The sequence below is a fragment of the Heteronotia binoei genome, chromosome 15 (genome assembly GCF_032191835.1).
Source record: "Heteronotia binoei isolate CCM8104 ecotype False Entrance Well chromosome 15, APGP_CSIRO_Hbin_v1, whole genome shotgun sequence".
NCBI classification, from domain to species: domain Eukaryota; kingdom Metazoa; phylum Chordata; class Lepidosauria; order Squamata; family Gekkonidae; genus Heteronotia; species Heteronotia binoei.
The window spans coordinates 63,427,889-63,441,586 of NC_083237.1; the positions used below are offsets into that span (position 1 = coordinate 63,427,889).

Genomic DNA, 13,698 nt, shown 5'->3' on the forward strand with positions numbered 1-13,698 from the left:
TTCAGACCAAGTGCTAATCTTTAATTGTCTTTGACTGTGTCCTTTCTAAAGTTTATATCTCCGCTACCTAATCTTAAATAGGTACACACGTGGCTCAGCCTGACATGGCCCAGCCCGACAAGGTCTCATTTATGTCAGATCCGGCCCTCATAACAAATGAGTTTTACACCCCTGAGTTATCTTGGGCCAATCATACAGTCTCCGAGTGTATCACCTAACCTCACAAGGTGGCTGGACTAAAGAAAAAAAAATAGAGGATAAAATGGAGGAGAGGAGCAAAGTGCATGCCGCTTGGTCCCCACTGGAGGAAACAGTGGGATAGAAATGCAGGTAATTAAACAGTTGAGCCGTGCACTGAGCAAATAATATTCAGATTCTGTCTACATTGCTAGCTCACTGGCACTGAAGGCTCAGGGTCAACGCTGGCTCTAGGGTGCATGGTGCCCCAGACAGCCTTCCTGCCTACTGCCCCCCTGCTGCTGGCGCCCCCCCCCCCGTCACTGCCTGCTCTCCCGCCCTCCGCAGCGCAGCAATGCAGCGCCGCACTCCATTGTCCTCCCCCCCCCCATCAGCGTGCGCCGTGCCGAGGCTGGGCCCTACCGGCTTCGATGCGGGTGGCACGCCATCTAATCTTTTGAAGCTTGCGCGGGAGGAGGCTTCTCCCCCCCTCCTCCCTGGAACCAGACGTGAGGGGGGAGTGAAGCCTTCTTCCACGCGCATTTCAAAGGATTAGATGCTGTGCCGGCTGCATTGAAAGCAGTGGGGCCCGGCCTCTGAACGCTCCTCTGATCACAGGAAGGGGGGGGGGGCGGGTGAAGCGCAAGGGAAGGGAGGGGGCTGCAGGGGGAGGCAGGACGGTAAGCAAACTAGGCAGTTAGGGTTTGTAGAATCTTTCGGGCTCAAGTGCCGTGTTCTACTGGAGAAAGTTTTTCTTCCAGACGTTTCGTTCTCAGCTGTGGAGAACATCCTCATTGGCGTTGCAGCCGGACCAGGCGTTCTGACCTTCTTGGCTGCTGTGCATTGCGTGAAGCCAGGGCTGCTGGAGAGCTGCTATTTCTAACACAGGGCTGCTGGAGAGCAGCTATTTCTAACACCCCCTCCAGCCTAGAAATAGCAGCTCTCCAGCAGCCCTGGCCTCACTCCATGCACAGCAGCCAAGAAGGTCAGAGCGCCTGCTCCGGCTACAACGCCACTGAGGATGTTGTCCGCAGCTGAGAACGAAATGTCTGGAAGGAAAACTTTCTCCAGTAGGACACGGCACTTGAGCCCGAAAGATTCTACAAACCCTAATGATGATGCCAGCCGTGAAAACCTGAAATCTTTGAAACTAGGCAGTTGCCGTGGACATGGGCGGGGGAGCCCAATTCGGTGCCCCCCCTCCTCCCGCACCCTAGGCAAACACCTAGATTGCCTAGTGGGTAAGCTGGCCCCGCTCAGGGTTAGTAAGAGGGTTTCATCCTTCCTTGAGACGCCTCTTCCTTCAGATCGGATTTGTTCTCGGCGCAGCTTTGCAAGCTATCTTGTTAGGGGAAGGCAAACCACCACCCCCCCCCCAGAAAAAAACAACAACTGTGCAGCAGATTCACTCCCCAGGCTGGGGGATGCTTCGTTCGCAAGTTCAGGCGGTGTTTGCCGGCACCGCGGGAGGCTCGGGGAAGCCAAGAAGCTCAATCGCACATTACCGCGTGTGGCTGCTAAAGACCCGATGCCGGTGCTACTTCTAACAGCTTTGCGAGAGCCAGATCATCAGGAGGAGATTTATCTTCCTTCCTTCCGACAGATGGAGCCTCGCACGCTGCGCGAAAGGCCACGGTCTGCTCAGCTTCCCTCTGCGTGGGAGTGGGCTGAAACCGCAGGGGGGGATTCCAAGCAACGGCACCTGCCAGGTCCCCAGGGCCGATGCGTCACAGCTGCCTGTGCTGCCCCTGACAGGACCTGCGAAGGTGTCAAAAAGCCAGCATAAACTGTGTAGCACGCCGATCTTTATAATTAAAAACTATAATTCACCTATTCCGGCCTCAGATTCAGCAGGAGCTCATAGGAGCACAGCCCCTGAATCTTTCTGAGGGTTTTCCCTCTTCCTCCCCAACTACCTACCTTGTCCACTGCATAGTCAGTGCAGCTGCATAACAATCCCTGGATTAGGAGAGGGGGCAGCCAGCCAGCCACCAGGGGCTTTGCCACATCCCCAGCAGCCCTCATTAACCCCTGGAGAAGCCCATGCCACCCTTTCTCCACTTCTTATGTGATTTTGGGTGGCGGGTGGCTTGCTGGCCTTTTGACTGGGGGGGGTGGGGAGGAGGACGGCCAAGGAGAGTCCCAGGCAAGTGAGGCCTGCTTGGGCTGGCTGAATCTCTAGCCAGCCGAAGCAGGCCTTGCTCACCTGGGGCTCTCCTTTCTTGCATTGGGTTGCGTTTGGCTGGTGGGGGGTGGCAGCATATGCTAATGAGTTATGTTAATGAGCTCCGCCACCTGTGATTTTGGGTGGCGGGTGGCTTGCTGGCCTTTTGACTGGGGGGGTGGGAAGGAGGACGTCCAAGGAGAGTCCCAGGCAAGTGAGGCCTGCTTCGGCTGGCTGAATCTCTAGCCAGCTGAAGCACGCCTTGCTCACCTGGGGCTCTCCTTTCTTGCATTGGGTTGCATTTGGCTGGTGGGGGGTGGCAGCATATGCTAATGAGTTATGTTAATGAGCTCCGCCACCTGTGATTTTGGGTGACGGGTGGCTTGCTGGCCTTTTGACTGGGTGGGGGGGGGTGGCCCAGGAGAGCTCCGGGCAAGCAAGGCCTCCTTGGGCTGGCTGGACCTAAGCAGGCTTTGCTTGCCCGGGGCTCTCCTTTCTCGCATCGGGTTGCTTTTGGCTGGGGTGTGTGTGGCATATGCTAATGAGTTACGCTAATGAGTTCCGCCACCTATTTTTCTACAAAATGACCCCTGCATCTCTTTATGTTTCAAGCAATATCATTGTATCATACATCACAATAAAACCCAAATCTCTACGCATGGACATACATGGCCCACACTTGGTACAGCCAAACCAACGAAACACTACCGGTGAAGCCGTGCACTACCGGTGAAGTCCTGTGGGCTTAGTTTTTAATTTATTTGAAACTGCCCAAAGTCCCGCAAAAGACAAGAGGTTCCTAAATTCCGCAGACACCATCGGTTTGAAGACTGTCCAAGGACACCATCTACTTGAAGACAGTCCGGACATCACTCGTCAGATCTGGCCAATGTTTCAGTCAGCACTCTTCAGATATAATCAGATATTAATCATGAACCCCAACTTTACCGAGTGTAAATCCCCAAAGCACCAATCAAAAAAGGATGTCGACAACCAGCGGCTTTTTTGCAGAAGGAACTCCGTTGCGTATTAGGCCACCCATCCTTGATGTAGCCAATCCTCCTGGAGCTTACAGTAGGCCCTGTAAGAAGAGCCCTGTAAGCTCTTGGAGGATTGGCTACAAAAGAAGGGTGTGGCCTAATATGCAAAGGAGTTCCTGTTACGCAAAAAAAGCCGTCGACAACTGTTCATAACATTCACCAGCCCGAATTGTATACCTTCCCTATCATCGCCATCTTCAACGGCTGTCATACAGAGGATGGTGTGGAATGGTTTGCCCCAGAAAGTAGGACCAGAACGAATGGGTTGAAATTAAATCAGAAGAGTTTCCGGCTCAACATTAGGAAGAACTTCCTGACCGTTAAAGCGGTTCCTCAGTGGAACAGGCTTCCTCAGGAGGTGGTGGGCTCTCCTTCTTTGGGGGGTTTTAAACAGAGGCTAGATGGCCATCTGACAGCAATGAAGATCCTGTGAATTTAGGGGGAGGTGTTTGTGAGTTTCCTGCATTCTGCAGGGGGTTGGACTAGATGACTCTGGGGAGTCCCTTCCAACTCAGGAAGTGGTGGGCTCTCCTTCCTTGGGGGGGTTTTAAACAGAGGCTAGATGGCCATCTGACAGCAATGAGGATCCTGTGAACTTAGGGGGAGGTGTTTGTGAGTTTCCTGCAATGTGCAGGGGGTTGGACTAGATGACTCTGGGGGGTCCCTTCCAACTCTGGAGGTGGTGGGCTCTCCTTCCTTAGGGGGTTTTAAACAGAGGCTAGATGGCCATCTGATGGCAATGAGGATCCTGTGAACTTAGGGGGAGGTGCTTGTGAGTTTCCTGCAATGTGCAGGGGGTTGGACTAGATGACTCCGGGGGGTCCCTTCCAACTCAGGAGGTGGTGGGCTCTCCTTCCTTAAACAGAGGCTAGATGGCCATCTGACGGCAATGAGGATCCTGTGAACTTAGGGGGAGGTGTTTGTGAGTTTCCTGCAATGTGCAGGGGGTTGGACTAGATGACTCTGGGGGGTCCCTTCAAACTCAGGAGGTGGTGGGCTCTCCTTCCTTAAACAGAGGCTAGATGGCCATCTGACGGCAATGAGGATCCTGTGAACTTAGGGGGAGGTGCTTGTGAGTTTCCTGCAATGTGCAGGGGGTTGGACTAGATGACTCCGGAGGTCCCTTCCAACTCTATGATTCTATAAGGCAGCATTCCTCCTTCCCAAGGCACAAATCATGAGAAATTTCAGAGACCCCGTTTGCACAACCAATCCCATTGTCCGTATATCCATCCTCCCCCCGGCCATCAAGTCACAGCTGACGTCTGGCATGTGGTTTTCAAGGCAAGAAACGTTCAGCGGTAGTCTGCCCTTGCCTGCCTCCACATCACAACCCTGGTCTTCCTTGCTGGTCTCCCATCCAAAGATTCACCAGGGCCGACCCTGCTTAGCTTCTGAGATCTGACGAGACGCGGCTAGCCTGGGCCAGGCAGGGCAGGGCCTCCGCTTGTATATCTTACATAAAAGAACCATCTTGGTGGATCGCACTGAAGACCCGTTGAAGACCAGCGATCCAGGACCAGCTAGCCGCAAGCCTTTGAGAAACTCACTGCTTCCTTAACCCGGAGGAGCTTTTGGAAACAAAACTCTTTCAAACTGTTTTAAGACACAGGGCAGGGGGGAATTAAAACGGTACCTGAGGCAAACTGAAAGCTATGGTTCCAGGAACGACCGACTGGTGGCTCCGTAGCGTAAAAACGTATCTGTGGTTTGCGGAGGTCCTCACGACGACGTGCCTGGAGGAGAGAGAACAGGGATTACCCAAAAATCCAGCACTTCCCTCAGCTTGCTTCCATTCGGGCGAGAAAGCCTCAAACTAGTCTTTTACGTGGAGGAAGTCCCTAAACGTAGGGATTGTTCTGAATGTAAATCTTCCAGCTGGGTACTTCTATCGACTTCTAGCTCCAAATTTGCGCAGAGCCTTTTCCTCGGCCGGATTGAGACTACCGTCGCTCGCGTTCTTCTCCGGTGCCCTCTCTATTTGGTGTCCTGCTGGGATCTTCTACATCCCATATTGGCCCAAATTTTAGAGACTCCACATGATCTTTTCCCGCTTCGTAATTCCAATTCAGAAATAACTGAAACAGCAGCAAAGTTTCTTTATAGAGCCGTGCTTAACTCCTCCTGATAAGCAGTACTATGTATCAGGTTTCACTACGCTGCTATCTTGTTTATAATTTTTAATCCTAATTTTATTCTGTATGCGCTCTGTACTCTCCTAATCTGTAACCTGCCCGACCCTCTACTTTATATTTTTATATATCCCAATAAAGGCTTGTCTTGTTACATGGAGAAAGTTCTCTGATTCTTTTTTTTTTAAACCCAAACAGCTCTGGGCAGGCGATCCCTAAGCATAGTTGCGGACTGGGTTGTTAGAACCAAACAGCCCCATGGTCAGCGCCACGAGAGGCGCTTGGCTTGGACTGGGCCCGGAGAGACAAGGACCGAGGCAAAAGTGATGTCCCGTCTCTACTGTGGCCTGGCTCCAAACCCAGTGGGTGCAACAGCAATCCAAGGGGCTCTTGGCCATCAGAGACTTTCAAGGAGATGAAGAAGATATTGGATTTATATCCCACCCTCCACTCCGAAGAGTCTCAAAGCAGCTCACAATCTCCTTTCCCTTCCTCCCCCACAACAGACACCCTGTGAGGTAGATGAAGATATTGGATTTATATCCCGCCCTCCACTCCGAAGAGTCTCAGAGCGGCTCACAATCTCCTTTCCCTTCCTCCCCCACAACAGACACCCTGTGAGGTAGATGAAGATATTGGATTTATATCCTGCCCTCCACTCCGAAGAGTCTCAGAGCGGCTCACAATCTCCTTTCCCTTCCTCCCCCACAACAGACACCCTGTGAGGTAGATGAAGATATTGGATTTATATCCCGCCCTCCACTCCGAAGAGTCTCAGAGCAGCCTACAATCTCCTTTCCCTTCCTCCGCCACAACAGACACCCTGTGAGGTAGATGAAGATATTGGATTTATATCCCACCCTCCACTCCGAAGAGTCTCAGAGCGGCTCACAATCTCCTTTCCCTTCCTCCCCCACAACAGACACCCTGTGAGGTAGATGAAGATATTGGATTTATATCCCACCCTCCACTCCGAAGAGTCTCAGAGCAGCCTACAATCTCCTTTCCCTTCCTCCCCCACAACAGACACCCTGTGAGGTAGATGAAGATATTGGATTTATATCCCGCCCTCCACTTTGAAGAGTCTCAGAGCGGCTCACAATCTCCTTTCCCTTCCTCCCCCATAACAGACACCCTGTGAGGTAGATGAAGATATTGGATTTATATCCCGCCCTCCACTCCGAAGAGTCTCAGAGCGGCTCACAATCTCCTTTCCCTTCCTCCCCCACAACAGACACCCTGTGAGGTAGATGAAGATATTGGATTTATATCCCGCCCTCCACTCCGAAGAGTCTCAAAGCAGCTCACAATCTCCTTTCCCTTCCTCCCCCACAACAGACACCCTGTGAGGTAGATGAAGATATTGGATTTATATCCCGCCCTCCACTCCGAAGAGTCTCAGAGCGGCTCACAATCTCCTTTCCCTTCCTCCCCCACAACAGACACCCTGTGAGGTAGATGAAGATATTGGATTTATATCCTGCCCTCCACTCCGAAGAGTCTCAGAGCGGCTCACAATCTCCTTTCCCTTCCTCCCCCACAACAGACACCCTGTGAGGTAGATGAAGATATTGGATTTATATCCCGCCCTCCACTCCGAAGAGTCTCAGAGCAGCCTACAATCTCCTTTCCCTTCCTCCGCCACAACAGACACCCTGTGAGGTAGATGAAGATATTGGATTTATATCCCACCCTCCACTCCGAAGAGTCTCAGAGCGGCTCACAATCTCCTTTCCCTTCCTCCCCCACAACAGACACCCTGTGAGGTAGATGAAGATATTGGATTTATATCCCACCCTCCACTCCGAAGAGTCTCAGAGCAGCCTACAATCTCCTTTCCCTTCCTCCCCCACAACAGACACCCTGTGAGGTAGATGAAGATATTGGATTTATATCCCGCCCTCCACTTTGAAGAGTCTCAGAGCGGCTCACAATCTCCTTTCCCTTCCTCCCCCATAACAGACACCCTGTGAGGTAGATGAAGATATTGGATTTATATCCCGCCCTCCACTCCGAAGAGTCTCAGAGCGGCTCACAATCTCCTTTCCCTTCCTCCCCCACAACAGACACCCTGTGAGGTAGATGAAGATATTGGATTTATATCCCGCCCTCCACTCCAAAGAGTCTCAGAGCGGCTCACAATCTCCTTTCCCTTCCTCCCCCACAACAGACACCCTGTGAGGTAGATGAAGGTATTGGATTTATATCCCGCCCTCTACTCTGAAGAGTCTCAGGGTGCCTGTTGTGGGGGAGGAAGGTAAAGGAGATTGTGAGCCGCTCTGAGACTCTTCGGAGTGGAGGGCGGGATATAAATCCAATATCTTCATCTACCTTACAGGGCGTCTGTTGTGGGGGAGGAAGGTAGAGGAGATTGTGAGCCGCTCTGAGACTCTTCGGAGTGGAGGGCGGGATATAAATCCAATATCTTCTTCTTCGTGGAGGAAGGGATCCCATCTCCCCCCCACCCTCTTTTTTTTCCACCGGGTCTGTTGTGGCTCCCGGCTGCACCACACCTAGGCCCAGGGCAGCTGCAGGACACCTCTGATGCCACCAACGACCGCTGGAGGTACGTGCGCTCTCGGTGTGCAAAGTTCACTCTTTCATTTGGGGAGGGGAAATTTAAACCTCCCATTTTATTTTATTTTTAAGACGTCACGGTTTGGTTTTGGGGTTTTTTTGCAAATCCAGGGGGTCCCTCAAGTTTGCAGAAATATGTGTTTCGGGTGCATGTGCCCCTGGTCCGCAGCTTTAGATCTCCTCAGATGAGGGCCACGACAGAGGAACAAATATATCAGCGCTGATTTTATCCCTCACGGTTGCAAAGAAAACACTGGAAATCTAGAGAAAGATACCAAGGGAACCACAAGCTCCCACCCCCAGAACACATGCAGGTGTTTCCACAGAGCGACAAGACAGAGTGTCAAAACAGTGCGCTTTCTCTCTCTCTCTCTCCACCCACATACAGACAGATCAGAGCTCCTCACAGCACTTGCCCTGTGGCTGTTTACTGTACCCTTCATTTTTAAGGCTGCTTATTGGCTTGTTCCTTCTGCATCTTGCCCCTCACCCAAGCACCTGCCGGCCCCACACCTGACAGGTACTGAACATTAGTAAAAACCATCCAGACGTCATTAAGCAATAGACTATTACTGAACAGCACAGGTGTCAAGTTCTGTGCAGCACTCATCAATTCCACCTCTTTGACGTAAATCAAATTAGGTTATATAAATTTTTCACAAAATGGTACAAAACACCCGCACAAATAGCCAATATATTCCCAGGAATGAGTTCCAAGTGCTGGCATTGCAAACAACTTAAGGGTTGGTTTGCACATATGTGGTGGGAGTGTGAAGAGGTTAAACCCTTCTGGGGGGAAATTATTGAATTTATTAGAAAAGTCTCCAATGTATCATTAACCGTTGGCTTTAATATGATGTTGTTAGGCACAACAGGAAGTCCGGCACTAAGCAGACCCACTCAAAACCTTGTCAAGGCAATGATACTAGCGGGGAAGGCGGTCATCGCTTTGGGGTGGAAAGATAAAAGGAAATGGTCAATAGAAATCTGGCACAGCTATTTGTTTGATTACATACAGTCTGACATCGTGGCAACAATCAACAAGGATTCCACGTGGGAAGATAAAGCCAAGGAAATCGAGACCAGATGGAACCCTTATTTAGAATGGATCTCGGGAGAAACAAGGAAGGACATTCAGTGGAAAATCAAGACTTTGTGCCCTTGGCTGAGGGGGAAAGACTAAGAGAAGATGGGGAGGGTTGGGGGGGGGGGGAAGGGTTATTTGTAATTCCAGCATTCATGCGTTGTAATGGTCAATTTTACAAGAGTCAATAAAACATAAAAATATTTATTAAAAAAAAAAGTAAATCAAATTAGGTTTTATTTTTCTGAATGATATGCATATGCACAGCAAAGATGGACTCTGCTGAACTGAGTGGCATCGGTCACTTCACGCCTTTATAGATACAACCAACGCGGGGATTCAGGCCCCTAAATTCTGCCAGGCTAATATTCAAAGAACAGGAGCCCCGTGGTGCAGAGTGGTAAAGCTGCAGTACTGCAGTCCGAACTCTCTGCTCACAACCTGAGTTCAATCCCAGCGGAAGCTGGGTTCAGGTAGCCGGCTCAAGGTTGACTCAGCCTTCCATCCTTCCGAGGTCGGTAAAATGAGTCCCAGTGTAGATGTGTAGATGACTGGGGAAGGCAATGGCAAACCACTCCGTAAAAAGTCTGCTGTGAAAACATCATGATGAGATGTCACCCCAGAGTCGGAAACGACTGGTGCTTGCACAGGGGACTAACATTACCTTTAATATTCAAAGACAGACAACTGAGTAATACCCCCCCCCTTAGTGATACCCCCCTCCAAATTCACAGTCTTTTCTCCAAAAGCAAAAGCTAGCTCCAGCTGGAGAGATAATGGACAGCCTTCACATCTCTCAGAAGAATGTGCGTTGCTGGCTGGGGTGGAATGGTTATTTATTTTTTGTTACAAAAGCATCAGAAAGGACAGTGCAAAGCAAATGCAGGCAACTAATTCAAGGAATAAAAGCAGGCCTCCCCACTCTATACCATTATGGCAAGACATGGTTCTTGACAATAGGAAACTATCAGCACTGATGTCTTACTAATACAAGGTCTGTTATTCTATCCCAGAGGTCCCCAACCCCTGGGCCGTGGACCAGTACCGGTCCAAGGCCTGTTAGCAACCGGGCTGTGAGTCGTATAATTATTTCATTATATATTACAATCTAGTAATAATAATAGGAAGACAACATTGGATTTATATCCCACCCTCCACTCCAAATCTCAGAGCAGCTCACAATCTCCTTTCCCTTCCTCCCCCACAACAGACACCCTGTGAGATAGAAGAAGAACTGCAGATTTATACCCACCCTTCTCTCTGAATCAGAGACTCAGAGCGGCTTACGATCTCCTATATCTTCTCCCCCCCCCCACAAGAGACACCCTGTGAGGTGGGGGCAGGGCTGAGAGAGCTCTTACAGCAGCTGCCTTTTCAAGGACAGCCTCTGCTAGAGCTCTGGCTGACCCAAGGCCATTCCATCAGCTGCAAGTGGAGGAGTGGGGAATCAAACCTGGTTCTCCCAGATAATAGAGCTCTGGCTGACCCAAGGCCATTCCATCAGCTGCAAGTGGAGGAGTGGGAATCAAACCTGGTTCTCCCAGATAAGAGAGCTCTGGCTGACCCAAGGCCATTCCAGCAGCTGCAAGTGGAGGAGTGGGGAATAAAACCCAGTTCTCCCAGATAAGAGTCTGCACACTTAACCACCACACCAAACTAACAGAAATAAAGTGCACAATTTTATCATCCAAAAACCATCCCCATCTCCAGTCCATGGAAAAACTGTCTTCCACAAAACCGGTCCCTGTTGCCAAAAAGGTTGGGGACCACTGTTCTATCCTAGGGGTATCTATATAAGACTTTTAGGTTTCATTTTTTTTTTCGTCCCGGCAAGACCTCAATCTTGCTAACATGCTACGAGGCTATAATAAGTGTTTGCTTTGCTGATTCAATTCAAATAAACTTCTGTTTTCTGCACGAGAAGTCTACCTGAGTGATACCTGAGCAAAACTGCACGTGCTGCTCTCTTTCGAATCTTGGAAATGGTATCTTCAGTGCAACACATTTAGTTGGTATTTTTTGTTCCCTCCATGTTCACGTTGGTCAAGGGAAACGTGTCCTCCTGGTTACTAGAGTGAGTTTTATAGAATCTTAGGGAGGAATCAGGAGTAGCGGAGAAGGAGAGGGTGGGCAAAGCCTGTACGCAAAGACTGTGTATGATGGAATGTCACCTGCCTGGGATTCACAGTGGAGGCAGCTGAACCCTTTGCAAAATGTTTGTAGGTGTCTCAAAAACATCTGGTTGGGCACTATAAAAATGGAATGCTGAATTAGATGGGTGCCACTTTTTATTATGTATCCCGTGCATTGTGTGTGCTGCACTTTTATGTGTTTCCGGCTGCTCTGTCATTAACTGAGTGCATCTGAGGTGTAGAGCTTAACTCTTCAGATGAATTCTGCACTGGTGTTGGTCTCTCGCAGAACTGCTTTTCGGTTGTGGAATAACATCACCACCGCCGCATGAGCTCTCTAGAAGGACCTGGGTTCTTCCGTCCCTGCCCTCCTACGTACGCGTCATTCCTCATCACTCTAGGAACGTGCCCTGCCCCCTAAAGTAAGGGGAACTGCTCCAGGCCTTTCTTGAAAAAAGGAAAACGGAAAACACTCACAGGCCAGACTGGAAGTCCTTCTCGTTGACCACGGCACAGTTGCTTAACGAGAGTTCGTCTGTAGGACATCGCGCTGCTTGCATAGTCTGTGAAGGAATGAGAAAGAGAGGAAACACTATGGTCAGCGCTGAAGCACCCGGGAGGAGACACACACAGAGAAGGGGACCTGCTTCCTCAACCTCACATTCAAACTAAGCTAAGGAAAGGCACCAATCCACCTGTAGCTTTCAAACACAGTTGAGAAGCTATGGATTTCTGGGAGCTCCTACAAGCTGTAGGACTGAGACTCTTCGGAGTGGAGGGCGGGATATAAATCCAATATCATCATCTTCTTCATCTCCTAACAATAACCACCCAAAGCAAACATAAAACTAGAGCAGCCACGCTTGGGAAAGCAAAGGGACAACCCGACGCCAGATGGAACGAATGCAAGGAGGCAGGGATGAGTCCCAGATGCAAACCCTGGAGAGCCGGTTTGGTGTAGTGGTTAAGTGCATGGACTCTTATCTGAGAGAACTGGGTTTGATTCCCCACTCCTCCACTTGCACCTGATAGCATGGCCTTGGGTCAGCCACAACTCTTGTAGGAGTTATCCTTGAAAGGACAGCTTCTGGGAGAGCCCTCTCCAGCCCCACCCACCTCAGCTTGAGACCCTGGAGAGCCGCTGCCAGTCTGAGTAGACAATACTGACTTTGATGGACCGAGGGTCTGATCCAGTAGAAGGCAGCTTCATAGGTTCATATGTACCCAGGGTCCATCCATTACATCGTTTAAAAGCAAAAGCGCCAACACCTTTTTTGGATAAATCCAATATCTTCATCTACCTCACAGGGTGTCTGTGGTGGGGGAGGAAGGTTTTTCATACTTACTTGCCTGAACCCTTTTTAGTTGGAGATGCCGGGGATTGAACCTGGGACCTTCTGCTTACTGAGCAGATGCTCTACCACTGAGCCACTGTCCCTTCCCTGACCAGTAGTGGCTCTTCAGGGTCTCAAGCTGAGGTTTTTCACACCTATTTGCCTGGACCCTTTTTAGTGGGAGATGCCAGGGATTGAACCTGGGACCTTCTGCTTCCCAAACAGATGCTCTACCACTGAGCCACTGTCCCTCCCCTATTGGCACAGAATGACTTTGTATTTCTTCAGGAGACGTGGGCCCTACCTAAAACCTTGTTCTCTGGGTTTCAGGCTTATTCACTTGATGTTATTCAATCTGGTGGTAAGGAAAGATCCTCAGGGGGTCTCCCTGGCTTGATATCAATGTCATTATGTTTCAAAAGCTTCCCACTTCCTGATTTCCCCCCCTTCGGCATTTGTAGTTCTTCTCGAGATAGGCTCCTTAAACGCTGGTCTTAATAAATGTTTATTTGCCTCCGCAGGGAGTGAAGACGTCAACTGTTACTCTTGGGATTAGTTTGATAACCACGTATATTATTTGACTTGCAGATATCTTCTTAGGGAATCTTCTATTTTTGAGGGTGATTTTAACGCATGTACTGGCACAGCCCTAGAAGTCTTTCATTTTGTGTCGTCGGGAATATTAATGGAGGAAACAAGACGTTTTAACCATCCTCGTAGCTCTTCTAAGGATAACAAGATCAATTTATCTGGTAAACTAAATGGCTGCAGCTATAGACAGTAGAAAATTGATTATTTTAAACGGTCTTCAGGAGAGGCAGACCGTGGGGAGTTTACCCATCTGAACAATTTTGAGGGCAAGGGTTACAGACTATTTCCTTATCCCCGCTGATTTGATTGATATGGTAAATAATCTTGAAATGGAGAAAACTGTTGCAAGCCATCATGTGCCCTTACTTCTATGAATAAGCTTGCCTAATGATTTCGGTGCTCAAAATAGGCATCTGGTACCATAACAAATTGAGAGCAGTAAAAAAAAAAATTCTGAAAACTATATT

General features: G+C 49.7%; 1 protein-coding gene across 1 annotated transcript in view; it reads right to left on the reverse strand.

Annotated features, from left to right (window-relative positions):
• Nucleotides 1-13,698, reverse strand: part of NSF (N-ethylmaleimide sensitive factor, vesicle fusing ATPase) — a 159,891-nt gene that overhangs the window by 113,830 nt on the left and 32,363 nt on the right. Inside the window, exons 2-3 of the mRNA XM_060255915.1 lie at nt 11,784-11,869; nt 5,018-5,117 (exon numbers count right to left, since the gene is read on the reverse strand). Of these exons, the coding sequence (XP_060111898.1) occupies nt 5,018-5,117; nt 11,784-11,869 (186 nt within the window). The remainder of the gene's footprint in view (nt 1-5,017; nt 5,118-11,783; nt 11,870-13,698) is intronic.